We start from the raw sequence: 26,149 nt of genomic DNA, 5'->3' as shown, positions 1-26,149 counted from the left end.
TCGTGAACTTGCAGGAGTGAAGCAATGAGATTTGACTGTCAAGCTCTGGAATTGTCAGAAAATGTACAGTAGCAATGAGAGGAACGTTACACCAACACTTCAATGCTTACTATAGGTGACAACAAGCCAAATGATCTGCATCTCTTTAACCTCCATTAAACTCCATAGCATGTATATGTAAGACAGTGGGCTGGGGCAAGGACGTTTAGAAAAATGTAGTGGTTGGGAACTCCACATGCAGACCACAATGACTGGTGGACTGACCAGAACTCTCTGTATGTACGTAGTACTGATCTATGACTTCAAAGGGAATGTTAGAAGCCATTGTTCCATATTCAAACGAGAGTGAAGCCTATAGCACTTTGAAGGATCTGCCTCATGCATACTTCATTTGCCACAAGAATGTGAGTGATGTCCAAAACCCCACTGTACACAATGCAGCATGTTCTTAATGAAGGACGTTTTCAGCACCAAGGACAGACATGGCACATAAAGCAACAAGGACAGACAGGGATGGTGTGTACAGCACCAAAGACAGTCAGGCATGTGCTTGTCAGCACAAGGACAGAGATGGTGTGTACAGCACCAAGGACAGGGATGGTCTTGTCAGCACCAAGGACAGGGATGGTCTTGTCAGCACCAAGGACACGAATGGCACATACAGCACCAAAGACAGGGATGGACTTGTCATGTTTATGAAATGGCCTTTTTCATTGCATGTTCTTGATACTTTGGCATCAGTTTGGTGTGACGTCCACACATTGCTACATTGCTCCATTCCCTTGGTTATGGGACTTTCCTTCCAATACATTCACCTAACAAAGCAACCCTGCAGTTTACATGTACAGACTGACATTGTACCTTCTTATACAGTGGTATTTCTTGGATATACATGCACTGTTAACATGAAATAATGAATGAACTGAATGAAAGATTGAACCATAAATCCACCTCCAAAATATGTAATATATACAATAAGGTACATTTTATGTAGTACTAACTTTTATATATAACAAACAATGTGATACACGTACATGTAAGGGGAATAAGGTACTATTATACCATGTGCACTTAGCTGATCTTTATTCATGTATTTGGATGTACATTTGTACATCGTTAAAATTCATAGCCATTGTTAGCAAATTCTGTTGTGTATGCAACTACAGTCATGTTTGAAAGAACATGAGATCAAGTATTTTAATGGTGTAAAGTGTAAAGAAAGCTCAGAAATAATGGATAATAATGTCGCAATGTACTTTTATGAACGTCATAACTATTTGACTGTACACATGCTAGTAAATGTAGACAAGCCTTTTGCTCTGTATAATGTTTTTGAAAGTGTAACATTATATATACCAACCGCAACCAGCTAAATGCATACTTCTACAATGTTTATATGCGTTATATAGTATAATAAACACTGTCAGGAAGGCTATGATTGCCCGATTATTCAATAATAGCTTACTTATATCTGCCCAGTACTTCCATCCTCATACAGATGTGGTTTCTCCACGCCTGGATCAAGAATCGGACGTAGCGTGCAGTAACCGGATTGGCAAACAGGTGGCGCTGCAGCGTGTTGGCGTCTTCATTACCTTGGAACACCTGGTAAAACATTTCCTCTGATTGAGACTGATGGCCGAATGTTTGTACCCTCGTTATTCTGTCATCAAAAACAAAAATAATAAACAAAATATTGTGAAAAGAATTGAAAATACTAGTACCTTCTGTCGACCAGAGGCCTCGTAGGGCCTCCAGAAGAGGCCATTCATGCTATAGTTGAGTTTGTAAGCTGTCACGCACTGTTCCGAACCAAAGCGACCCTGGGTGACCACGCCCCATATCTCGGCAGGCTTTCCTAGGTCAACCTGAGAATGAAATGTGGCCATAATAAATCATACACACACACACACACACACACACACGCGTGTACAAACACAAACCGTGACACACACACACAGAGACCGTGACACACATACGCGCGCACGCACACACACACAAACACACACGTGTACCAACACACACAGACACACGTAAACACACACACACACACACACAGAGAGAGTTATACGCGAGCTCGAGTACATGTGTAGATACCTGGAGCCACTGGTCGGCGTCGTTGTATTTCGCGCACCACGCCCCAGTGCCGTCCTCATCCGGCACCGTAAACAGTCGGGCCCTCCTCGCCCCGTGTTGGCCATCGAACTCTGACGACGCGTAGATCTGGGCGTCCGGGATCTCACCTGACTCGACCCCCAGGGGATGCGGACCTGCACCGGTACATTATGCAGTCATTTATAAGTACCCTCGAATGAGCACACCCCCTGTGAATGATGAAACTAACGGCTTCTTCTTACAATCGACGTGTCAGCTTTAAATCACGCTTAAAATTTCCGTCTAGAACTAGGGTCTATTCCGTTTTGTCAGATATAGATAGACTGAAGCTAACCCACTACAACCAACCACTATTCATACGTGAAAAGCCCCAGTTCACCCACCTTTAACGTTGAAGATGATATTTTCCGTCGCCTCTTCTATCTTGTGGCTGATGTTGGCCACGATGTCTTCAATGAGCGACGATTCAGCAGATTCTTGAGAACACCCTTTCTCCGAGAAGTTGTCCAGACGTTTGTGAACCATTTGTAAGGAGTTCTTGAGATGATGCAGGTGGTTCGTAGCGACACCCTTCCACGTCAGGAGCGCGTCCAGGTCCGACTTCATGCTGGCGACGCTCTCGCATGTCTGGCGGTCGGTTTGGGTCGGCAGGGCGCAGTTACAGGAGCAGTGGACGTTAGGAGCCTTGCCGTGGAGCTCTGGACTCTCCTCCGCCGCCCACGACGCGTGAGGTTGGGGCTGTGTGTCGCACACAGTCGAGCAAATACACGTTGCAACCATCAACGCGACTTTCACACCTATTTGTGCCATCTTCTCGGAAAAGAAACTCTGATCCTTGCCTTATGGAATAGAGGAACGAGTGAATCGTATTGCGGTTCTGATAAGAGCTGTGTCCCGTAGTTGACCCGTTGATTGATTTGAAGTTTACCCTGGTCCTTTCCGGCAGTTTGTTGACAGGAAACCACAAGACGTGCCCTTTGTCGAAATCTGCACCCGTATGATAAGAAATTGTTCCAGTAGATAGGGTATATCATTACAGTCGGGAGGAACAAGTTCCGACTAGAGTTCTTCGATCACATACCTCCACAATACCAGCCCGAACTCATCCACCACACTGTCACAACAAGAACGTGGCTCTACAACATATGAGTAAGGAGAGTATGTTCATTTCTCACACACTTTATTTCTCACTGGGGCCTTTCATGTACATGCTAGCTTTCTATGACCCATAATTCAGACTACTCTCCGACATAAATCTTAGTAGGTATTCATACGAAAGTTATAAAAGCCATACGAATAAACTAAAACATATATGAATCGGTTTGGGAAATTGTCTTAAAACATTAGTAAAACAGTTGCTTTTTTCTAACTCTATCTCTGTAACGAGACATACCATTCATGGACACCATGTACATTATTGACACATAGTGCCTACGTACGTCATTTAAAACAAGGACAATTAGGCAAGTCCGCAAACTTCCACAAGTTAGACTTGTTAAAGCCGTATACAAAAACGTTCAGCATTTCGCATACCAAAAGAAAACTCTATGGACCTTTGATTCCTTATAGATAAAATGAATAAAGTTTAAATTAAAAAATTAAACGTATATTATTGACACATAGTGCCTACGTCATTTAAAACAATGACAATTAGGCATGTCCGCAAACTTACACATACATAAGGCTTCCTAAAGCAGTTTACTAAACGTTTTAGCCATCAGTTTTCATACCAAAAAGCAAACTCTTTGATTCCTTATTATAAAATGAACAAGGAAAATCGTAGATTTCAAACCTCCGGGTTTTTTTTGTATTCTATTGGTTTAGGTTATTTGTTTGTGTGTAGTATGAAAGTTATGTGCGTAATATGTTTGTATGTGTTTAAACGATGGCTACTGACGGTTGGTTTGGTATGGACTGTTGATTAACGTGTCTGACAGCCTGCACCGTCACCCGCGCCATTACCCCCGCCGTCATTGCTGCTCCGTCACCCAAATTTTTTATCGGAACCAGACACCCCTCTGTTTGACCCCTTTTAAATCCTAAGACCCAAAACTGCAACCTCCCCATTCCTTAACAAGATGGTAAATTCCATTTTCAGCATGGCGGGGGTGTCCGCAGCACTTAAAAACCTTTTATTTCGACGCCCATAAACACATATGCAATTAAACAAAAACGTTCTGCATCATCTGCAGCCCAATAGCAATACGTATACCGAACAACAGACCAATCCGTCCAGCCGATCGCGAGAAACAGCTGCTGACAGAAATGTTTCGAACCATAGTAAAACCTCCTCGCGGAAGGATATCTCCTTCCCCGGAGGTAATAAAGTTCAAATTAAAAAAAAAGTCAAGAAAGTATAGCTATTATCTCACCTTACCTATCCCTTGACCTCGTCAAGTATAGCTATAGATAAAATTTTAAAAAACACTATATACAAACGGTAACTTTTTACTATATTATAGCAACACCCAGTATTTGATACATAATCGTAGGAACTAACTGTTACATAGCAACAATACTTTTGCACTTGTTAGTGTCACTCTTGAGGTATACATACGGTATGAGGTTCATCTTCCGTCTCTGTAACGAGACATACGATTCATGGTTACCATGTACGTTAATTGGCACATAGTGCCTACATAGGACTTGTCTGCAAACTTCAACATGCATATACAAATTCCCAACTAGCATGTGATGATCTCATAGCATAGGAACTGTCATGTAGCAGTTGTTCCTTAGCACTTGCCGATGCTGGGGTGGGAGTACTCTCCAAGCAGAGGTTTGGGTTTTGGCTTATTTTTTAGCGAGTTTTAGGCTTTTTTATCAGGCTTGTTTTTGCACTTGTATCTTTTTTACGGCAAAAAAAGATATCAGGTTGGCGTAAAAAAGACATATCAGTACAAAAAAGAAAGCCCGAAAGCCCCAAAACACAGCAAGAAATAAGCCAAAACCCAAAACTCTGCTTAGTTTCAGAGTAGGCTGGGAGATGTTTGTAAAGTGATCTACAGTCATCTTCCACCCAAACATCTGCTTGGAGATTTATACTAGTACGTTTCTAAGGCCATGTTGATTTGATTATATAGTTGACATCCACGCGCGCATGAATTTTCGGCCGTTTAAAAAAAGGTTTCAACCATACTGTAAATCGTACAAAACAGTTGCAAAATGAGCAAATGTATAATACCTTAAGTTGCAAAAAGATATTGGAAAACGATACCAATGTCGTAGAATGCCAAAATCCAAAGAAAAACGAAAATTTAAAGAAATGAATTTGAAGAGTAGATTATTCGCAATACCATACTTTGTATCATTTGTTCAACCTTCATAACCACGTAGATTTCATAATGAAAGCAAATTTTTTTTTTTTTGCCAAACTTTTTGTTTATTAGCACGCTCGCATCAGTTTTGGGGTTCCCAGTGGATGTCATCCATATAATCAAATTAACATGGCCTAACATCTCTCCAGTCTGGTCACGAGCTCGTCTCGCAGCAGGTCCAGAATCTCGTGAAGCCAGTGGAGGAACACGAAGTCCCGGATGTAGTGATCGTACAGGTTGTCTCCCACGTCTGGGAGGGGCACGGGGTCTGCTGTCCACCCCTGTGGCACAGTGGCCTCGCCCAACTCTCCCGCCACCGTCATCTGAGAGGTTCAAGAACAACACCAAGGCTGATCAGATAGATGACAAACTTCCCCCTTTTCCACATTGTCTTGTGACTCTTCTAAACACTGTACAAGCCACAATTAAGCAATTTAAGCTGCTAGTGTTAGTTTTCAATGAATAAACTATTTTCTCATCTATAAACTGTTCCGTAGTATTAAACTACAAAAACACACAAAAAACGGACAGACGCACAGGCATGCTGACAATGATACTTCACAAATTCACAATCCCCGGGTAAAGTAAAAATTACTGTAACTTGAAAACTGTACAAAACAATGTGCACCAATTACTGATGGGAAGTTATGGCTGAGTTTTTATCTTTTGGGATCATGGTGGTTTCTCAACTGTTCTTACCGTCAGGTTCAGCTTATACAGTAAGTTGTTCAGGACGTGGTTGGTGTTGTTCATTGACCGCCGCAGGGTGGCGCTGTAGCCAGGTAGACGACGTGCTTGGAGAATGACGTCAGGGAAGGCCACCTGGTAGCGGCTCAGGTTACGGAACAGGGGAACCAGCCCGCCGTCCTGCTAAATAATGTACAGGTTTCCATTAAAAACAGTGTTCAAGTTATGCATGTTCGGAAAGTTACAGGAAATTAACCCTGAACTAGTCTGGGTGCCATCCGATTCAGCGCTACGGGACACCTTGTAATCTCCAAGCAGATCCCTCTCGGTGGCAAAAAGACAGTATCAAATTGGCCGGGCAGTATCCATTAGCCAGAGAAGCTCCGCGGCCACCGACGGGTGGGGATCAGGACCAAAAAAAAACGGCCATATATAAAAATGTAACGATCATTCCCCCACAACCTCTGCTTGGAGAGTAACACATTGCACTTACTGGCCCGAAGATTTTCTTTTCGGGCTAGCGAATGCAAGGAGCACCCAGGTTAGGCTACGCCTGGACTATAGTACAGTAGATTCCACTTATTTGTATTTCTTATAATTGTATATTTCGGTAATTGTATAGAATTCTAAAACACCAAACCATTTTACCATTCACTCAATTGCAAAAACAATACATAATTGTATAGCGCATTATCGTATATTCCGGTGTATGTATAATGTGAAAAGTCCGACCATCAAAGGGGATTCCCCTACAACCTGGGGGACAGTATATCTATGGTGTTTGTTTTTCCCGTTCCGGCAACAACATGTTTTGGTTCATTTGAACCACTACAGGTTCAATGGCTAAGTTTAAGGCGTGGCTGTACACGTGGTGCACGTAAAAGGGAATTCCTATTGGTTGGACGTTTAGTACTAGTGTTATATATAGGTAGTTACATGTAAGCTTATACCGTTTCCCCCACGAATCGTCAGCCAAAAAGTAAGACATCGTCTCACCTGGAGGTAGTCGGTAGTGGGGAGCTCATCCCAGGCGATCGAACCGGTGTCGTAAGATTCAGAGCGAAAGAAGGCCCTTTTCTAATAAACAAACACAGCGAACACACGTACATCACTAAACTTGTTCTGACTTGGGAAAAGACACATATTCTTTCATATGCATGCAGAGCTAGCCGGCGGCAATACCAGTGGTGCCAGAGTATACAGTTCAATTTTATGGAATACAGTACAATTTTACGGAATACATGCAATTTTACTAGTATACAGCGCAATACATTGTATTACGGAATACTGTACAAAGTTAGTACAGTGCAATTTTACGGAATACAGTGCAATCGTATTTAGTATACAGTGCAATTTTACAAGTATACAGTGCAATTTTACTAGTAATACGATTGCACTGTATTCCGTTAAAATTGCACTGTATACTCTCAGTCTGGCACCCCTGAATACGTTAGCCTTGCGGAACTTAGTGCCGCCGGGGAATAGCTCTGCACGAGAGGAAAAACACTTCAACTGGGTTCAAGTTTAACGAAGAGGTAAAATTAGCACCACTCGAGAAACACAAACCAAACATGCAAACCAAACGTCGTACCAGGTACATGCAATTGTACATTTTGATACTGAGTGATTTCAAGACATGCAAGGCTTTTAGTAGCCTATGCAAATTTAAAGGGCGAGATTGAAAAATAGATGACAGGTGTCATGCATCGCTCACACGTTACGTTTGTGATATCTAATTTTTGCTGTAGCCACAAAGTCACACCATGAAGCACGTATATTTTTGACAATAATAGGGCAAAACATCAACTAAGTGCGGAAGCAATGCTTGCAAATAACCGTATTTTGTGCCATACTTGCTACATGTATTTTAATCTTAAAGTTGTGCCCTCCGGCTGTGCTTACTTACCATCCTCGTCATGGTGTTGTTGGTCTGTGCGATTGCTCTCATTGTCAGCTGTAGGTCCCGTCGGAAGCCTCTCCGCTGACACGGTTGGTAGGGCTCGAGGTTTGCAGCTGAGCGAGCCTGTCGGTGCGCTAGGCGGGAGTCGCCCGCGGCTGGAAGGGCACAGACCGCTCGGGCAACCGGCACGAACAGCACCGTCCACAGCAGGGCTTCTGTCGAACAATAAAAAGGGGCGTCAACGTGATTTTAAATTAATGCTACTCCTGCATTTTGATAGGCAGCTATAATTGGATCTCATCATAAGGCTTAAATCCTCGTGCATGGTGAAGTTTCATGTGTTGGCCTCATGCAGGTTTGAAAACTCCGATAGTAAAAAGAGCCCAGCACACGTATCGAGAATAGTAGGTGAACAAATGAAAAGGGGCGTCAACATAATAATTTTTTAAATACTAGTACTGCCCGCGGCATTTTGAGAGGCAGATGCGATAGGCATACAACCTCATCACATGTACAAATCCTCGTCCGGGGATAGCGTCATGTATTGGCCTCATGCACGTTTGAAAACTCCGATAGTAAAAGAACCCAGCACTCGAGAAGAGTGGGCGTGGCCCAGTAGGCCTGGCTGAAAACACGTGCATTGTCGCATTGCACTACCACTAGTAGCTTTGTATTTGAAAAAAAAAATGTTTCACCTCAGTTTAGGATAGCTGCTTTACCTTTAACTTAACTGCAGCCACCGTACGCGTATTCTTAATTCTGCCCATTGCACTGCAATGCAAAGAAACCATGCACCCTTACCTTTCCCTTGTGGAGACATGTTATGCACAGCTCAGGTATCAGGCAGAGTACAGCAAACCTCAGCCAGGTAGGTGCTAACGTAACACCCCGGGGATTTCTTCCGTGCATACTGGTCCTGCACACACGACCATGCCGCTTTATAATGACCACCGTCTGTTCAACACCAGGGGTATTTATATAGGTATCCCTGTTTAGAAGCAAGGCATGAAGTCGTTGTATTGGCATGTCAGCATAAAAACAAACCGTGTATTCCCAGAATTCTCCTTTCTACGAGATCACGCCACTTTTTTTCTCTTCCTGGTCATAACATTACACCACTTCTCAAGCTTCTAGAAGGGTGGCCGTAATTTGGGACACCTCCATAGGACCAATGGCAGGTGCTAAACATTACGTCATGGCACCCCCAAAAAAATCCCCAATATGCAAATGAAGTTGCGGGAAATAACCAGCCACGAAACGTGATCTCACGTTGTTTGGTTAATCACCATGGTGATTTATCAAACAAACACGTAATATTATGGTGTTTTCTTGATCACCATGGTGATTTATTACACAAACACGATATTATGGTGGTGATATGATAAAGAAACATATGGTGTTTTCTTTATACCATGGTGACGTAGTAAACAGACAGGTGATATTATGGTGTTTCCTTGATACCATGGTGATTTAATAAACAAACACATTGTATTATGATGCTGTCGTAAACAATAGGTATTTATTAAACAAACATGTGATATCGCGGTGTTTTCTTAATAAACATGGGGATTTATTAAACAAAATCTACATCCTCAATACATGTGGTACTTGAAATTACGTAGTGTCTACTAAAAATAGCGGATAATTCGACCGTACTGTGGCGGAAACACTAGTCTGCACACCGCTTCGTGTACTGAGGCTTGTTGTCGGACACAAAGCTGTGATATTTCATGGCAATGTTAAACAACAACAAGAGCTCGAGGGGGGCACTGTTGACCGTAAACATGAATTTACGTCACAAGTATAAGGTTACACATTGGCAATGCGTGAAATTCAAGAGTTCGCTCTGGTTTCCTAAAACATATATACTGCACGAAAAGTTTGGGTTTACCAAGGACATCAACTATACATCTTCTGTAGACGGTCCTAAGCTTGGGTTTACAATTGGTAGTCAAGTGACAGTAAGTCGGCTGATGTTTACTTTGTAAATAGTACCGGACTTAAAAGTACTGTTTACAGCTTCTGGAGTAGACATTGCCGTAAATCAAACTTTTCCGGTGCAGTGGTAAAACCTGACCCTTGTCTGGCGTTATTACCTCGTTGCAATGATTGGAATTTTAAAAATGTTCAAGAATTGTTCAAGAACTGTTGAAGGAAAGCAGTTGCGGGGGAGATTTAGGTTTTGAAAACATTGCCATGTGCATGAAATGTTGTGTTGCCTGTCCATTGTACAGTTGCTTCCATGCATGAAGCCAAATACCCATGCATAAAAGAACGCTTGAGGGCATGCGTGCAAAGACTTGGCGACTTCACCCGGAAGCAAGGGACATGGGGACTGCATGAAACTTCGAATGTAAAATCGTCTGCCAATGCCCGCTAAAACTCAACTCTTTGTCTTCTTTTCTAACAGGCGACGCTGTTTAAAAGCCGCTAACGTTACTATCAGGTGAGAGATAAGGGAGACCTGAGATGTGACTCGATTATGAGGTGTGCAGGTCACTTCTAATCTCAAAGGCGGTTAGGCCTGTTTCTGGACGTTTTTAAAATATAACATTTTAGAGGTATCGTCGGGCTTCCTATTTCGTCGGCTTTTCTTTCAGTATATATGCCAGGATACAGAAAATAATTTAATCTAAGTTGACAAAAAGCCGACAAAACGTCTAAAAACTTCCTGGAGATCAATAGTAATTTTAGGGCTCTTCCTGGTCTACTTGAAGTCAGCAACCCGCTTCCTTCCAGCTGAAATACCGGTTATTATATATGCAAAGATAGTTTTGTAACGCAGCATTCAAAGGTGAAGGTGTAAGACTTTCTCTACTTTTAGTAAGACAGATAAAATACACGATCATTTCGGCACATCCTTAAGGCACAGTAGGTACATTTATTTTCCTTTGCTGATATAAATAAAACATTGAAACTTGGAATAATTATATAAATTCATAGTTAAGGCTTATTCTTCTTTTAAATATTAATTCCAATTCAAATGATCACCAAACTACGGCTACTACGAAATCTTGGATGGAATGTGTCATTCAAGTGTGGAATTGTAGACTGCTGCTCACCCGTTAGCCTGGGTTCCATCCTGGTTAGTTTACGTCCGCTCCTACAGTCGCTACCACCAACCAGTAGCGACTGTAGGAGCGGACGTAAACTAACCAGGATGGAACCCAGGCTACACCCCTGTGTCAGTAGCCTGGTATCCAATCTTATCGTGGTTGGGGCATGGTAGTTGGGGCAGGCTGTGTCTTCGGGGCTGTAATAGCTTCCCTCCGCCCAGTACCAACAGGCCGCCCGGTAGGAGTATTAGGCCACACCAAGTAAATTTTATGGATGACGTCCGCGCGCGCATTGATTTTGACCTGTTCCTAGAAAAAAAACAAGAAATCCCGCTTCCTGTAACTATGACCAAAGAGTCACGACAGTGCCCCAAATCGTTAGATCGACGTGAAACCCGTAACGCGAAATGGGTAAAGAGCACATGCTTTGTTTCTGCAGGCCTGCAAAAATGTGAAAGAAACAGGACAGGACGACAACTGCTGTTCCACCTGATTTATTGCTGTTTTGATGATGAATAAAAGACTTCTTGCTTGTATACACTTTGTCACCTCATTCAATTTGTCGTCTCTTAGTATATTTCTAATCTAGGCATCTTGTTTTTTAGGGCCCTTCTTGTTTTTTTTTCGCCCTCTCGCATTAGATATAGGGTCTCCAAAGGACGTCATCCATAAAATTTACTTGGTGTGGCCTTACGCTAATAGAGATGGCACGCCCGGGAGTTGATTTGCCCCACCGTAGGGCTAATCAATCTCCCATCGTGAAATAACTAGCGGGAAACCTAGTTGAAGGGGGCGGGGAAGAGCTCCTGCAGCCCCGAGGAAAACCCGCCCCTACCATGATAAGACTGGATACCAGGCTACTGTGTCAGGTACCCCTGCAGCAGTATAAACAAATACTAGGTACGTGTACGTACAAGTAGTACTACTGGTTGGTTCATTATTACCGGTACCCTGAAGTCGTCATTCATATGTATCATGATTATAGCAGGAGGCACATAGGCATGATTGTCCACCTTTATAAGGCATCATTTAGAAAGAACACAAGAAATGCCATTGTAATGTCTAAAATACAGACGTTATAAAATTTGTCTTCACATATATCCAGCATATTGATTCAGAGTATCAGACCACTTTTCAACCTCGTTGATCAGATTGAACCTCCATGCATATATCAATACAGTATATCTTTTATCACATTAGGAAAGGCACCGCTGTACAAATTTAACACCATATTCACCTCTTTCAGGTATCGGATCTCCAATGATACACAGCAAAACCAATGAGCTTTCTGTTTAAAGCTTGCTGGTTAGACATGAGGATTACAAACCTTCATGACCACTGCCATGTGCAGTGTTTGTTCCCTGCAGTACCTGTAACAGGCCCCAGGGGGAGTAGTTGCAAAAGCTCACTACCCCATTTAACACATGATACACACATTTAAGTGACTACTAAAGGGAAAAAGTACTGCTCTCATCCCCCCAAAAAATTGCACAAAGCACCCAACAGCCAACAAGTGGAATGACTGAATCTAAAAAATTACCACACCAACCATGGTCCCTTCTCCCTTAGATACTTTGTCTATCCTTTACATTTAATTTCATGATCAATAAGTTCTCTTCATAAACATCTCACCTTTCACCAGTGTTACACAAATTCTAGCATACATGTACATGCAGGTCAATAACCTGCAATATTTATCTTTATTGCTTAAACATATGAAGACAGCATCTTCAATTATTGTAAAAAAAATGATAATAAAAAATTATGTGTATAATTGATTTACAATCAGTTTTACTTTTTCTTTCTAAAATCTAAGACTACTACATTCTAATGAGTCAGTTCATGAATGTTGTGTGTACTACATGTGTGTTGGCACTAAATAGACGTCTCCTTTCTTTTCTCGACCTGACTCAAGAAGTGTTCGCGCTGTTCCTTCATCGTCATGCCGACGTCGATCAGGTCTTGCTCCGCGATGTCGTCTAGAAACTCCAGCCGGTCCCATCCGGCTCGAACCAGTTTGTCGTGGTACACGATCAGTCCGAGCTGGCTCAGCCAATCAGCAAGCTGCTGCTCGTGATGTTGTGTGGACCGGGACTGCGGTGAAAGCTGACGGACAAAAAAATGTCAGAGTTGAAAATAAATGTTAGCAAACACATGGGGAATCTTTAATCTCCAAGCAAATCCTAGGGTGGCAAAAAGATAGTATCAAATTGGCCAGGCAGTATCCATTGCCAAAGTGTCCACGTTGGGGTAGCAACAAAAGACAAAACAAAACAGGCCATATATAAAAAGCTAACGATCTTCCCCCATCAACCTCTGCTTGGAGAGTAGAATCTTTAAGTTTTAGATTGATCTGTATTGCACTGTTTTTCCAGAAAAGGCCTGAAGTTATGCACATGAAAATGGATGCCAATTGAGAACTGAGGGATCTGTTTTAGTCCATCAAAATGTAATGCAAAGATCATTGACGTAAATGAGGGACCACAAGTCATGACAAAGTATCAGAGAACACAGCATTACCGGTATATCCGAAAGGGAAGCAGTAGATGTTCTGTTGCCTCGACTCTTCACTGGTAGTGGAGGTGGGATGTCTGATTCAGCCTCGTCACCACCTTCCATCGTGACTCTCACCACAGGCGGTGCCTTGTATGGTGCCACAGGTGGAGGTGCTGCAGCAGGTTTCTGGTTCTTCGGTTCCGCCACAAACTTCCTGTCTCGTGGTCTTCGCTCTGATGACGACCGGGAGGAGGACAGCCTGGGCGGAGGCTTAGGCGGCCGAACGTCCACAGGGTCAGCGCTTCGGTCACTCGAGTGCGACCTCTGCTTCTTCAGGACAATTGCGTCGTCCACCTTGTGACCAGACGAGTCTCCCGTACCGACCTCCCGTTCTAAGGAGCTCCCTCTCCTACGAGGGGTTGGTTTGGGTTTCTTCCGTTGAGCGTCGGTTAGCGATGCTCCGTCCGGTTGTTTGTCGTCCACCCCACTGGTGAGGAAGTACATCTCGTTGGTGGCGGTCAGGGATGAAGTGGCGGTGACCGGTTTGTGGGCGGCTCCATCCAGAGGGTTGCTGAGGGTGGGCTGGAGGAGGCGGCGGCCGGACGCCGGCTGGACGTGGTCTGAGGTGTCCTCTACCATCTCTCCGAAGGAGATCAGCTCTGTGGTATAATGTTAAAAATGTTGTTTACTATAAGGATTGCGTAAAATCACAGAGTCTACATGTTTCACCACTAGAATACATCAAACATTCTCTGACATGTTTTGCAGTTGACCATGGTAATAAAAAGAGATGAGAACACAACAAATTAAAAAAAAAATGCAACAACTGAAACAAATGACAGCAAAATGAGTAGAGACACTACAACTCCAAGATTTAAAACTTGTGCTCTGCTAAAAGTGCATGTCCATCTATATATGATCAAGACTGGTCAATCAGTCTAAGAGAAGAACAAACGGAAGGCTTACCATAGCTGCGGGACATCTCTCTCTGTGATCGTATCCTCTGGTCTCCTTTTACATGCATCCAACCACTGGAAAACCATAATGTTGAAAATTATCACTGTCCAACAGTGTTCTTCTACAACATGTTAGAATTTTTTACTGTAAGTAGCAACAAGATTCTGTCATATGACAATGATGGACTCTAGTAAAAACCCTACATGGGAATCAGTTACAACAGACTTGCATACCTGAGCGTCCCTGTGCCCTGGCCCAGATGTGTGATAAAACTGTCAAACTGCTGAGGCATGGAGGCGATCATGTTCTTCAGGGACAGCACGCATTCACCTGTATAATGTTAGACGTTGGTTATACAGTGAATACAGTATACAAGTGTGGTTTAGCCCAGAGAGAGAGTTGCCATTACACATGCAGTAGGAAATATTGTCAGATAGCTATGATTTATATAACATACAGTATTAGTTGAACACACATCTTACGGGAACATAATACAATGTACTACACAAATAAAGAGATGTTTAGTCTTGGTTACCGTATGACTCGTCACTGTCCGCTGACTTGACTGACAGCAGCAGATGTTGCTCCTCCAGGTACTCCCAGTCAGAGATGAGTGGTGACAACTGTGAGCAGGTAATAAACAAGAGTGGTGATCAGAAAAACTACCATAGTGATGGCAGTAGGGAACAATTTAGGGTACAGTAATCAATCCTAGACATAGGAGTCAGAGCTCAGTATCAATCCTTATTGTCTTCTATATAGTTAGTAAACAGTCCATATATATTCTTATTGTCCACATAGCTAGTATACAGTTTATATGACAGGTAATCTTCTTAATACCTGTCCTTGGTGCTGAATATGCCTTCCATTAGTAGGCTGGCGCTGAAATGCCTTCCATTACCAGGCTTAGTTTAACTCAATTTTCACAGTCTTGTACTGTTATACTCAATGCTCTACCTGCACATTGCATGAGCAGAAAATAAGTACTACCTAAAGCCAACTGATACAGAATGTGCCTACCAATGGCAGGTGGTTGTTGCTCCATGATGCTTTGATGTTCCCGCCATCCTTCACCCCTTCTACTGGTGTGCTTTGAGATGGTCCTACAGGGAATATAGAGATATACAATTGGACAGGGCAGAGACCATATAGGTTAGCGGTTGCACAGGTTGCAGAGGTCACATTGGATAGCAAGAACATGGGTCAGAGATCACATTAAGGTCAATGGTCACATGGTCACAGACGACAACATACCAGAAATCACACTAGTCATAGAAATGTTCAGGTCAACATTGACAGGGAATTTGACAAAACTCACCCTCCAGACAAGTAGAATGGATCTCCAAATAGAAGCTGGTTTTGCTGCTTGTTTTCATCTGTAAGAAAGGAAACGCAATTACTGTTCACATCTCATCTTGTAGATTATAAAAGATCTACTAACATTAATCTATTATTTATATAAGAGTAAATAAAGCGTAAAACATTAGTGGCTCGGTGTCAGTCCTTACCTTGGCATCCATATGCTTGAACACAATCTCCACTTTCTTGTTGTCTGCCCCACCAGTGCCCCCCAGATCTGCAAATAGATGTGTGCAAGGCAATCAGAGATCATGGCAAACTTTAGCCTCTCCAAAGGGGCAAACAGTCTCATGAAGGTACATTGTAAATGCCCTCTGACTGAACACACAGGAAGTGCACTGTATAAACACACGCACACGCATACACACACAAAGTCTAGGACAGACAGTACTCAATGATGTTTAGAAGGTCCTGGTTGAATCATTTTAACAAATTGATTTAAAAAATCAGTACAGGTACAATGTATAACAGAAACTGTCTTAACACAACACCAAATCAGTTTTGGATATTAACAAGATAGAATGTAAAGCCAGTGGAAGGCGTCAGACAAAACTGTTCACCTTTTTTAGAAACATACTGAGTGGTGATCCCGACATCAAATGATGCAAACACAGGGGAGTGGTCACTGGTCACAATGTCTTCTGTACATCCTGTGATAACAAAGAACAGACTGAGATACAGGAATGATGAAACTGTATGTTGTATTAAAATTGGGCAAACAGTTGTATGGTGTATCATGGAAGTCCTTAAAAACAGAAATCAAAGTGTAAAATGTGTTACAAACACCCACCGTAGGATAAACTGGTGATGTAGGTGTCAGGAAATGACCGCCACAGGACACGGTCACACCAGGAAGGAACGTTGATACGGATCTTGGAAGAAAAAAAAACCCACAAATATGTATTTAGTTGATCATTATGGCACAGTAGGAGTATATGATGACTATCTGATTTTATTTTAAGATGTTATTCAAAATACTAACACTACAACAGCTAGCTTAAGACTTTTTCTGCTCTACAATGTATTTGTACAAACAAACTTGTGATATTGTAAGTTTCGGAATACTGTAGAAATGTAAATGCATGAATGTTTTCTACAATTCAAAAAAGAAATCTAGAGAATACTGTTGGTCAAAATCAAGAAGTGAAAATGTTGAGATTACCCCAGTCTTCTTAAACTTCTGCCAGGTGTATTCCTTGCGATGGCCTCTTTCGTAGCGATAAGTTGGAGGAAAGGTTATATTTTCCTCATCTGGACAAATAGCAAAGATTAAGTTCAGAAGACAAATATAGATGGATAAGCCCTATATATTCATCTACCATCCAATTGTGTAGAATAACTTTTGTGTGTTCCAAATTTGCTGTTTTACATCTGTTTAATTGGCTTGATTTTCCAGACATTTCATTGGACGTTGGTATGCACCACTGCACCATCATGTTGGGAGCAGTACTAAGTGCTTAAGTTTGACTATTAATAACTTCTTTTTTCACAAACATACTAACAAATAAATACTTACTGAATCTAACGAAAACCTTCCCCTTGTCTTGCTCCACCTTCAGTTGGTCCTGTGTCAGTAGGCTCTCATAGTCTCTCTCATTCACCTTCTTCAGGATTTCCTGAGAAAGACATATTTCAACAATTATAATCAAGATTCTCTATAGCACCAGCCACTAAAAAGACAAGACTCTTGTACTGTTCTTTGCCACAGCTTGTTATCACATGGGCTGGAACACTAATATTATTATTGTGGCCCAGGTATGACAAAATACGTGTTATGAGTGGGGACATGTGGTGTAACGGTAGTGTGTTCGGCTAGGAATCAAAAGGTCCTGGGTCTAAATCCTGCCGTGTCATCAATCTTGTGCCCTTGAAAGAGGCACTAAACACGACTTTCCTCACTTCACTCAGGTGTAAATGAGTACCTAGCTAAGATCCCAACACATTTATGGAAAAGAGCAGGGTTTGTTCCCGGTGTGAGTGGTTCAAATCTTACAGCCTGGTCTCAGGTTTGACATCTTGAAAAGGTGATAGTCACCTGTTATGTCAATCCTTCCACAAATCTTCATAAATTTTTTTTTTATGAGCCAGGTTGGAGGATGCCCCCCTCCCCCTTCCTCACCTGAACAGGGAGGTCCAGCCTGTAGTTCAGGTCTCCTAAGAAGAAGACGTGGTGGAACTGAGTCGTGACATCAAACCCTCCGAGCTTCAGGTGCCCCAGGTTCAAACCCCGTAAGATGTCATGGTAATTCTGATTCCGTCTGCAACCAAATCAAGACTCATCGTTAAAATTTAAGTACAGAACACAACAAGAATCAACAATAAGATTTCATACCACCGTGAAACAAAACCTCCATATAGGGAGGTAACAAGGAATATGTACACTAATAAATACTGATGAAACATACCTGGCACATTTCTCGTTGCCTGACGTTAAGTGACAGTTAACAAAACAGAAAGCTGTCCCCCAGAAGAGGAAGGAGATACCAACAGCTCCCTTGTTTCCTGGAAAAAAAATCATACATGTCTTTAACAAAAACCTAGAAAACATAGACTGGGAGTACAGCACAAATGAATCATACTCTTATTCGATGTACAAAGTTTTTAAAGGTACCTAAAGCGTTGGCTATCCCAGTCTTGACAGAGCTAGTCTGTACATGGCTGATCCTGTGTTGGTGTTCAGGCTTGACCAGGACCACTAGCCGGATGCCCCACAGGGTGCTGACTGCAACCTGCAACAACAACAATTAATCAAACAATCAATCAGACAATCAACCAATCATCCACCAAATTAATCACAGCTAAAACAGTTCATGCAGTCCTTACTGGTTGGTACTTGATCTCGGCAAGGCCCCATAGCACCAGCTGAAGCCTCTGTACCCAGTCCTTTTCACCGACAGCCGACTCCTGAGTACCGATCACGTAGACGTCAAATGGCACCAGCGCGAAGGTTTCGTCTCTCGTCTTCCCCTGACCTTGACATTTGAACCACGAGGAAATATTGGAAGGGGCAGGGGCATCTCCTGAAAAACACAAACACAAATGTTACAGTGGGAATAGTCCATTTACTGTAAAATACTGAGGGGGTGACACAATATCTTTCTTAGGTCCCAAAAGACCCATGCTGAACTACACTGTCCCTGGTACTGAACTACCATCACACACTGTCCCTGGTACTGAACTACCATCACACACTGTCCCTGGTACTGAACTACCATCACACACTGTCCCTGGTACTGAATTACCACCACATACTGTTCCTTCTACTGAACTACCATCACACACTGTCCCTGGTACTGAACTACCATCATACACTGTCCCTGGTGCTGAACTACCACCACACACTGTCCCTGGTGCTGAACTACCATCACACAATAATTAAAGAGGGTTTAGATTAGAAATGCAACCATACCCATATTCCAGCTTCCTACAAAGACAGAGATCTGGTCCACTTCTTTGTCCTTTGAGTGGATGTTCTTCATATGCTGGATGAGCTGACAGAACAACTCTCGTGACTAGAATAGAAAAATTGAGCATGAGACAAAACTTCCTTGTACATGTACATCACAAACAAATGTAATAGCATTTTACACTCATATGGGATTTCTTGTGTTTCCTTTTAACCTTCCAACAGACAAGAGACCCCTTCCTTGGTCTCCTTTAAGTGCAGATATAAATGCAGAAAGATCACCAGCTATCATGTCTTTACCACTAGTGCAGGAATACCTACCCTGACATCCTCAAAAATGAAGTACTTTGCTTTCTGGCCCTCAATCTTAATTCCCAGTCTTGCCTTGGGAGACTTGACTAACTGCAAAACTGAAAAAAAAAAATTACATGTCATATGTTTTGGTGTACTAACTATTGGTGGTAAGTATCACAGTATAGTAGACTAGTGCTTTCAATGGGGGTCGAATAATATGGACCCAGAGGTTGGAGGTTTCAATCTTGGATGTTACTGGTAGGATTTACATATTGTCCTTCAATGAAATATAAAGCTCCTGTCCTGTGTTTCACCAAGACTCAAACATTACTCCTCAATAGAGGAATGCCACTTTATCTTCTTACTTTACAAATATGTGGTAAGATTGCGGTATAGTTACTTTTTTTGTGTGTGAAGACTTCCTCCGGGTTCTTGGGACTGCGGAGACAGTACAACTTGCCGTTCATGACGTCCACCTTCACCATCAGCCGTATGGTCTTCATGGCACCCATACTTTCCTGTCGCACCTGGGAGAAAAGAAACGAGAATTTGAACTTAGGGTTCAGAAGAAACTTTTAGGCCTGTGCAGGAGAGTGATACGCAGATGGGGAGACCAGCTAAGCGCAGACCTGAGTACCATGGGTCTTAATGTAGCCACAGCCTGGCAGGACAGAACTAGCTGGAAGTTAACTAAGCAAGGCACTATGCTCCCTGGAGCATGCGGTATTGAGTGAAGGAGAGTGAGAAAAGTTTGACCAAGAGGGAGAGAATGCCAAAGTCTGGGACTATAGGCTGTATCAGAATACACACAATTATCAACAGCAATCATTCTAAGTTGTCACAATGAAGCCCCCCAAGGTTACTGAATCTTACACTTCTATTTGCAATCCTGACCAATAGGTGAACTAAAAAATGTCTTTTTACCTCAAAAGTCTTGGGAGGAATGGAGGGTGGGGGTGACTTGGCCACTTCTCCCTTTGGGAAGTTTTCCTTGGTCCTGTTGTCTCCGTCAGCTTCAGGTTGGACAAATTCCTGCAGAACTTTGGAGGCCTACAATCAACAACAACAACAAAATTTTTAAAACAGCAATATTGTCATGCCCTTCACTAACAAGACCTTTGGGCCACACAAATTTAATATGTTGGTTCTCCAACTGAAACTATGAATTGGGAGACACCTGCTTGCTATTAAAAAATGGAGCTGTCTTGGGATAAACAAACAAACTAACTTACATGTATACACTGCACAAGAGGCTATACACTGAAGAACTGCAAATCTATCAAATATAGTAATTGAGTAGGCATGAAGAAGACTTGTTTTCCCCACCTTTCTTTCCAAACTTGTGATGACAGTTTTACAGGTGGTCAGGCGCTCTAAAAGCTCCTGTAGGTCAAACTGCCCCTGATCATCCTGATTCAAAAAACAACAGTTTAACATTACAGGGAACAATTAGTGCTGTGTACCAGTTTGCTGCACTGGTTCCAGACTTGTAAAAATATTTAGGTTCAAGTCCAAAAAATGTAAAAGTCAAGAACCAATTCCGGATTTATTACAAAAAAAAATGTGTCACATACCCCTTTTCTTTCCAAACCACCTAATTTAACCTTGCAAGATCTGTGCTGCAAAATGAAGAAAACATTGCCATCGGGCATCGTCAAGTGTCGGCCAAAGTTTTGCCCAAACAACATTGCAAGGTTGCCAACATCCAATTTTGTATGTGCCATGGGTTTAGGTCCAGACTTTCAAGTCCGGAACAGAACCTAAACCTCTGGACTTGAATCCGGACCTGAACCTAAATGTGGGTTTAGGTACACAGCACTAGACACAATCATTGAATCATTATCTATTATATCATTGTTTTATGTAATGTTTTATTCTATCAAAGAGAGAGAGATTCTCTTGATAACATTTCTCTAACCTTGATAAGGTTAGAGAAATGTGTTTGACAGAAAATATGTTTTGCACCAACCAGACATCAGAAGTAAGAATTGATTTATGCATTGACCAATGATTACTACATACTCTTTTATACATGCAATTTCTTCCCAGTCTGCAATGGCTCAGACCAATCTGGCCATATCAAGTTAATCTATTGGTTCTTGAGACTTAAAAACATCAACTTCTGACTGGACTGACAAAAACTAAGTCTAAGGGAAAGTCTGATACTTGGTTAACACAGTTTTATGGAATGGATATACATGTACTTAAATAGTCAGATGCATTTTTCATTCGAGCTTTCTATTTCCATGTTATTTTCTACTTTCCCATTACTTTAAAATGTCTGCTAGATGTGTACTCTAAAATGTCTACTAGATCTGCTAGACCAATTTTTAATACAAAAGTTGCAGCATTTTCTTGATCTAGACATAACGTTAGACAATACTGAAAACAACTGTCACAATAGCACACCTGTACCTTGACGGGATCAGATGCCTTCCTGTTTTTCCCAGGTGTGGTTTGGTCGAAGAGTTGTCTCATGGTGTCCATCTTAGCCAGGAAACTTTCAAAATGACTGAGAAAACACAGAGCAGAAAAGCACTGTATTTTTTACTAATGATCATTAAAGTAAAAGAAAGTTAAAGCGATCTCGAAACAGTTTACCTAAAATGAACAGTCAAGCTACTCTTCCACTAGTCGTGACAGACAAGACAGCTGCTATGTACAACATGTACAGGTTCATTGTACCAGGGAAAGCCCTCTATCTCTTTACAACATGTAAAATGAACAGTGGATCACAGCTTTATGTCTAGCAGCATGAATTTTGAATGAGTGACACAGCTGGGATTTGAACTCATAACAGTTACTTTACTTTTAAGGGGAAAGAACAGCTAGCCAATAGACTTAACATGCTACAAGCTGTGAACCCGTATCTGGTTAAAATCAGGCCTTGGTTTGTGTAAGAATGTGAGTGGCCCTTACCCATGTAACTCCTGTGCAGACAGCTCCACCAGCCTGTGTAGCTGTGGCAGGTTGGACCCTCCTGTCCGCAGACTGTCCATGTCCTGCTGCAGGCCCTGCTGGACATACTGCCGCAGCTGACCAACAAAACCATTGTCCACTCTGACGACCAAATCAAAATCATTCAAAATTGTGTCAGGGGCTTCTGACAAGGATACTGGCTGTACACCTAGACAAATGTCAAACACATTCAAAACTAATTCAAAACTTGAGGAATGAATCCCCTCTACTACGAGTATATACATTAAAAACTAATAGGTATAACGTATTTTTAAAGAATGACTTCAAAACCATAGTAGGTATTTTTCTTGGGTTAATCTGTTAAACTATAATGACTATCCATGGGTGGACTTCTTCCAGAAGTACGTGTAGATCCCCTTTGCAGAACTAAGACGTTAATCAGACTTAGAGACTCTCATGTCTTGTGACGCATGAGGCAGTCAAGGTATTCCAGCTTGCTCTGTCAACAGCCAGCCTCAAGGCCTCTTTCCAACTTTATTTACTGACTGGGTGTCTGTCTTGAGTGTCTGTTGCCATCATAACTTAAATCATGTCAATCCAGGAAAGAACCTAGGCTTCTGAGAGTAATGAAAAAAAAAACAGTTTTGCTGCTGCGTACCTGGACAACCTGAGTTGTTCTAGCCTCATCTGGAACACCTGAGAGACTGTGTCTGTCCTGGACTTGGAGAAGTCTCCTACAGGCTGTAGACTGTCCTCATCTTCATCATCATCTGTAATATTAAAGAGGTCATAAAGATGGTTACACATAAAACTCTATAATATTTATTATCTTACCCAAAACAAGGAGACTTTCACACCTTGTTGTACAACAGATTGTTGTACAACAGAATCCTCTTTCTGTGAAATATTGTGAGTTTTTGTGAATCTCTTGCTGATTCCCTCTCTGCATAACTATATGGAAAGAGACATGCATATAGCAGGAAACTGAATGTTGGAAATGAGATAACCTTTAATGGGACCTTTGACCTAACTTCCTGTCAGTGTCCCCTACCAATGGAGGCTAGGTAAGAACTTTCACATGTACAAACCAGAGTCTTCTTCTGATGTGTCCTGTTGTACAGGTTCCTTCAGGGGGCAGACCAGGACGTCAGTTGTGGAGCTGTTCTGGATCACCAAGTCCTGCAGACTGGTGAACCTCTGCTCCTGGACACCGCGGATGGTCTGACGACACATTCAAACAATATCACAGTGAAGTGTGATAATTTAGAATGGAAACTATGGAATTTACACAGACACAGATGAGTTTTCATCCTTCAAACAATATCATCTTGTTTTCTTTTTAATTGGTAAGGCCATGATGATTAACTTTTTGGTTTGAAATGTTTTGGCTTGCATTTCAAAGTAAAAATGAAGCAAAAGGACAAGTTGAAAACAGGGGCTGCGGAAAAATGTGCAGGTGTGCAGAAAAAAGTACTGCAATTTCTGATTTTTTCGTGGTACTTTTATGTTTGCAGTTTTTGCGGTCAATTCTGTACTGCAAACTTATCATTACCGTAAACAAATAATTTGCCGACTTCCTTTTTTCTGCACCTGCTGCAACTGCAAACATACAGTTCTAAGAACATGTCAATTTTTCAGTATTCCAAGTTCTGCTGAGTAAATACAACAGACAAACCTGTAATGCCAGTAGTTCATCAGCATCAGGCAGGATTCTGTACTGGTGCACTGCTCCATGGTAGCTGGAAAGGGAACATGCCAAGGAAATTGTTATGGTAACAATAAAAAAAAATCATCAGATATTTAAAGAAGATAGTATGACCAAGTATGTCAACAGAACGTACTGTTCTTGTGCAAAACCCGGACTTTCCACAGTATTTGTTAGATGTTTGGTCAACGTTGCATCAGAATTTTGGTCATTGCAGACAATATCTTTTACGACATAATGTTTGAAAACTTAATAGACGGAAATCGTTATCCTTAAATGCGCGAATACAACCTTAAATGAGTCGATCTGCTGAAGTGCTATGCACAATACATTACGGGTCTGTGCAGGCACAGTATGTTCTGATGATGTGATCAAAGCATACCAAGCTGAACCTGTTGGTAGACTAATCTTCCAGGATAAAAAGTAATACTTATAAAGAACAATGAAAGTCATTAAATTTGGAAATTTCTGCCATTCTTGGGCCAACTGACATCTTCTGACAAACCCAAGGACTAGCTATATCAGGAAAACTGCATGCCTTTTTTCATAATATCCTAAGATAGATACTAACAAAAATCAAAACAAAGATGTTTCATCATCCCTGTGGTGTTGCCAAAAACGTGAGCCCTGCTATGGAGGCTGTAGTATAAACAGAACATCACATTTTAAGCCATGTTCTTCCCTTTGCTGCACGGTACCATTATCTATAGTGTACAGACTTCCTGATCTAGTGTAGCAGAGCTCAGGCCAAAGTCAGCAGGATGTTGGCAAATATACAGCGCCACTCTGTAATAATTATCTTATCGTGTCAAGTGTGTACATTTATGTATGTGTATGTGCGATATTGTTTACGTGGGGATATCAAAGACAAGATACATGGAGCGGTGATGTTGGTAAACAACTTGTTTTCTTACAGGATACACAAGGCGAAGGCTCCCTTTACGCTCTCGCTGTCCCGGACAAGGAAGCAGCCGTCCTTCTTCGCCCTCCCCAGAAGTTCTTCCGCCTTGAGCCTGCTGATGTTCCCGTGGTACCAGACCTGTCCAGGCGGCACCGGCCGCATGTTGACGGTACTACCTCGGTCTACGGTCGGCTAGGTTCAGCATCTTTCAACGTACACGACTTTCGAGAGGAAGAAAGCACAAGGAGATGAGGAAAAAAATTACATGTCTTCGGAGAAAGTTTCTGGTGGAGCTTGCGCAAAAAGGTCCAACACTTCCATGACTTCCGGGTCGTGATCACAGGAGTCACGTGATCTCCAAGCAGATGTTGGGCGTTTAAAGTAAATCGTTTTCGGTTTCGCACGTTGTGTTTGAGCAAGGACAATGTCCTTGGTTTGAGTGAGAAATGCTTACCATTTACTAGTACGTAGTGTACTATGAGATTGAATTGGGTGCATAGAAGGGACATGGCCACGGAAAAATCATGTAATCAGAGGAGACAATATCAAATACAGCTCTTTGCCAACATTTTGAAGTGCAGCACCCACCCACCCACCAAAAAAGACATGGTACAATAAATACTCTGGCTGTTTTATCATCAGCAGATCAGGTAGAGACCGTGCGCGCAAACTGCCATCTAGCAGTTCGATGTAGAATGACAGTATTGCTAGATTAAAATTGCATGATCATTTCTTCTTGTCTGTCATGCAAAGTGTTAACGTTATATCAAGGTGTGGTATATATTGTGGCTTTAAAATTATTTTAGACTTAGGAAAACCCACTACCCTAGAATTTCATTGAAATAAAACATCAACCAGCTACATAACTGTGTGTAGTATCCAATTAAGGGCTCTGAAGGATTTAAATGGTATCAAGGTAGTTAACTTGTGTGTAACTAATTCATGGAACAACAGTATCTGGGGTGCGCAAATACTTTGAACATGCATCAAACATGTGAGGCTTTGAATTACTTTGTACATGTATATGATATTCAAGG

The 26,149-nt window shown here is 42.0% G+C and overlaps 3 protein-coding genes across 7 annotated transcripts; all 3 read right to left on the bottom strand.

Annotated features, from left to right (window-relative positions):
* Positions 1-1,046: 1,046 nt before the first annotated feature.
* LOC109464449 (EGF-like repeat and discoidin I-like domain-containing protein 3) lies at positions 1,047-3,014 on the bottom strand. The gene is made up of 4 exons (XM_019761433.1): positions 2,499-3,014; positions 2,098-2,270; positions 1,725-1,868; positions 1,047-1,605 (listed from the first exon to the last, which is right to left on the bottom strand). Exons 1-4 carry the CDS (start codon positions 2,923-2,925, stop codon positions 1,462-1,464), a joined length of 888 nt encoding a protein of 295 aa, XP_019616992.1. The 5' UTR covers positions 2,926-3,014; the 3' UTR covers positions 1,047-1,461.
* A 2,502-nt stretch (positions 3,015-5,516) lies between these two features.
* Positions 5,517-9,175, bottom strand: LOC109464450. 2 transcript variants are annotated; one of them, XM_019761435.1, is made up of 5 exons: positions 8,821-9,175; positions 8,026-8,234; positions 7,116-7,196; positions 6,132-6,299; positions 5,517-5,755 (listed from the first exon to the last, which is right to left on the bottom strand). In XM_019761435.1, exons 1-5 carry the CDS (start codon positions 8,837-8,839, stop codon positions 5,567-5,569), a joined length of 666 nt encoding a protein of 221 aa, XP_019616994.1. In that variant the 5' UTR covers positions 8,840-9,175; the 3' UTR covers positions 5,517-5,566. The 2 variants fall into 2 exon arrangements, with proteins under 2 accessions (XP_019616994.1, XP_019616993.1); XM_019761434.1 differs by lacking the exon at positions 7,116-7,196 and having other exon boundaries at positions 6,132-6,302.
* A 2,596-nt stretch (positions 9,176-11,771) lies between these two features.
* On the bottom strand, positions 11,772-25,441 carry LOC109464480 (phosphatidylinositol 3,4,5-trisphosphate 5-phosphatase 2A-like). Of its 4 annotated transcripts, none has more exons than XM_019761480.1 (28): positions 25,126-25,441; positions 24,182-24,245; positions 23,595-23,727; positions 23,165-23,276; positions 22,507-22,647; positions 21,997-22,099; positions 21,162-21,206; positions 20,914-20,997; positions 20,512-20,637; positions 19,988-20,114; positions 19,615-19,703; positions 19,297-19,399; positions 18,711-18,907; positions 18,499-18,616; positions 18,293-18,389; positions 18,007-18,145; positions 17,404-17,503; positions 17,050-17,138; positions 16,678-16,759; positions 16,448-16,537; positions 16,037-16,104; positions 15,847-15,904; positions 15,549-15,631; positions 15,064-15,151; positions 14,762-14,858; positions 14,538-14,602; positions 13,596-14,230; positions 11,772-13,181 (listed from the first exon to the last, which is right to left on the bottom strand). In XM_019761480.1, the coding sequence occupies exons 1-28, from the start codon at positions 25,272-25,274 to the stop codon at positions 12,951-12,953; spliced, it is 3,513 nt and encodes a 1,170-aa protein (XP_019617039.1). In that variant the 5' UTR covers positions 25,275-25,441; the 3' UTR covers positions 11,772-12,950. The 4 variants fall into 4 exon arrangements, with proteins under 4 accessions (XP_019617039.1, XP_019617040.1, XP_019617041.1 ...); XM_019761481.1 differs by having other exon boundaries at positions 22,003-22,099; XM_019761482.1 differs by lacking the exon at positions 21,162-21,206.
* Positions 25,442-26,149: the final 708 nt, after the last annotated feature.

Source organism: Branchiostoma belcheri, unplaced genomic scaffold (genome assembly GCF_001625305.1).
Source record: "Branchiostoma belcheri isolate BF01 breed outbred unplaced genomic scaffold, Haploidv18h27 scaffold139, whole genome shotgun sequence".
In the NCBI taxonomy this organism is placed as follows: domain Eukaryota; kingdom Metazoa; phylum Chordata; class Leptocardii; order Amphioxiformes; family Branchiostomatidae; genus Branchiostoma; species Branchiostoma belcheri.
This window is presented reverse-complemented; position numbering and strand designations above follow the sequence as displayed.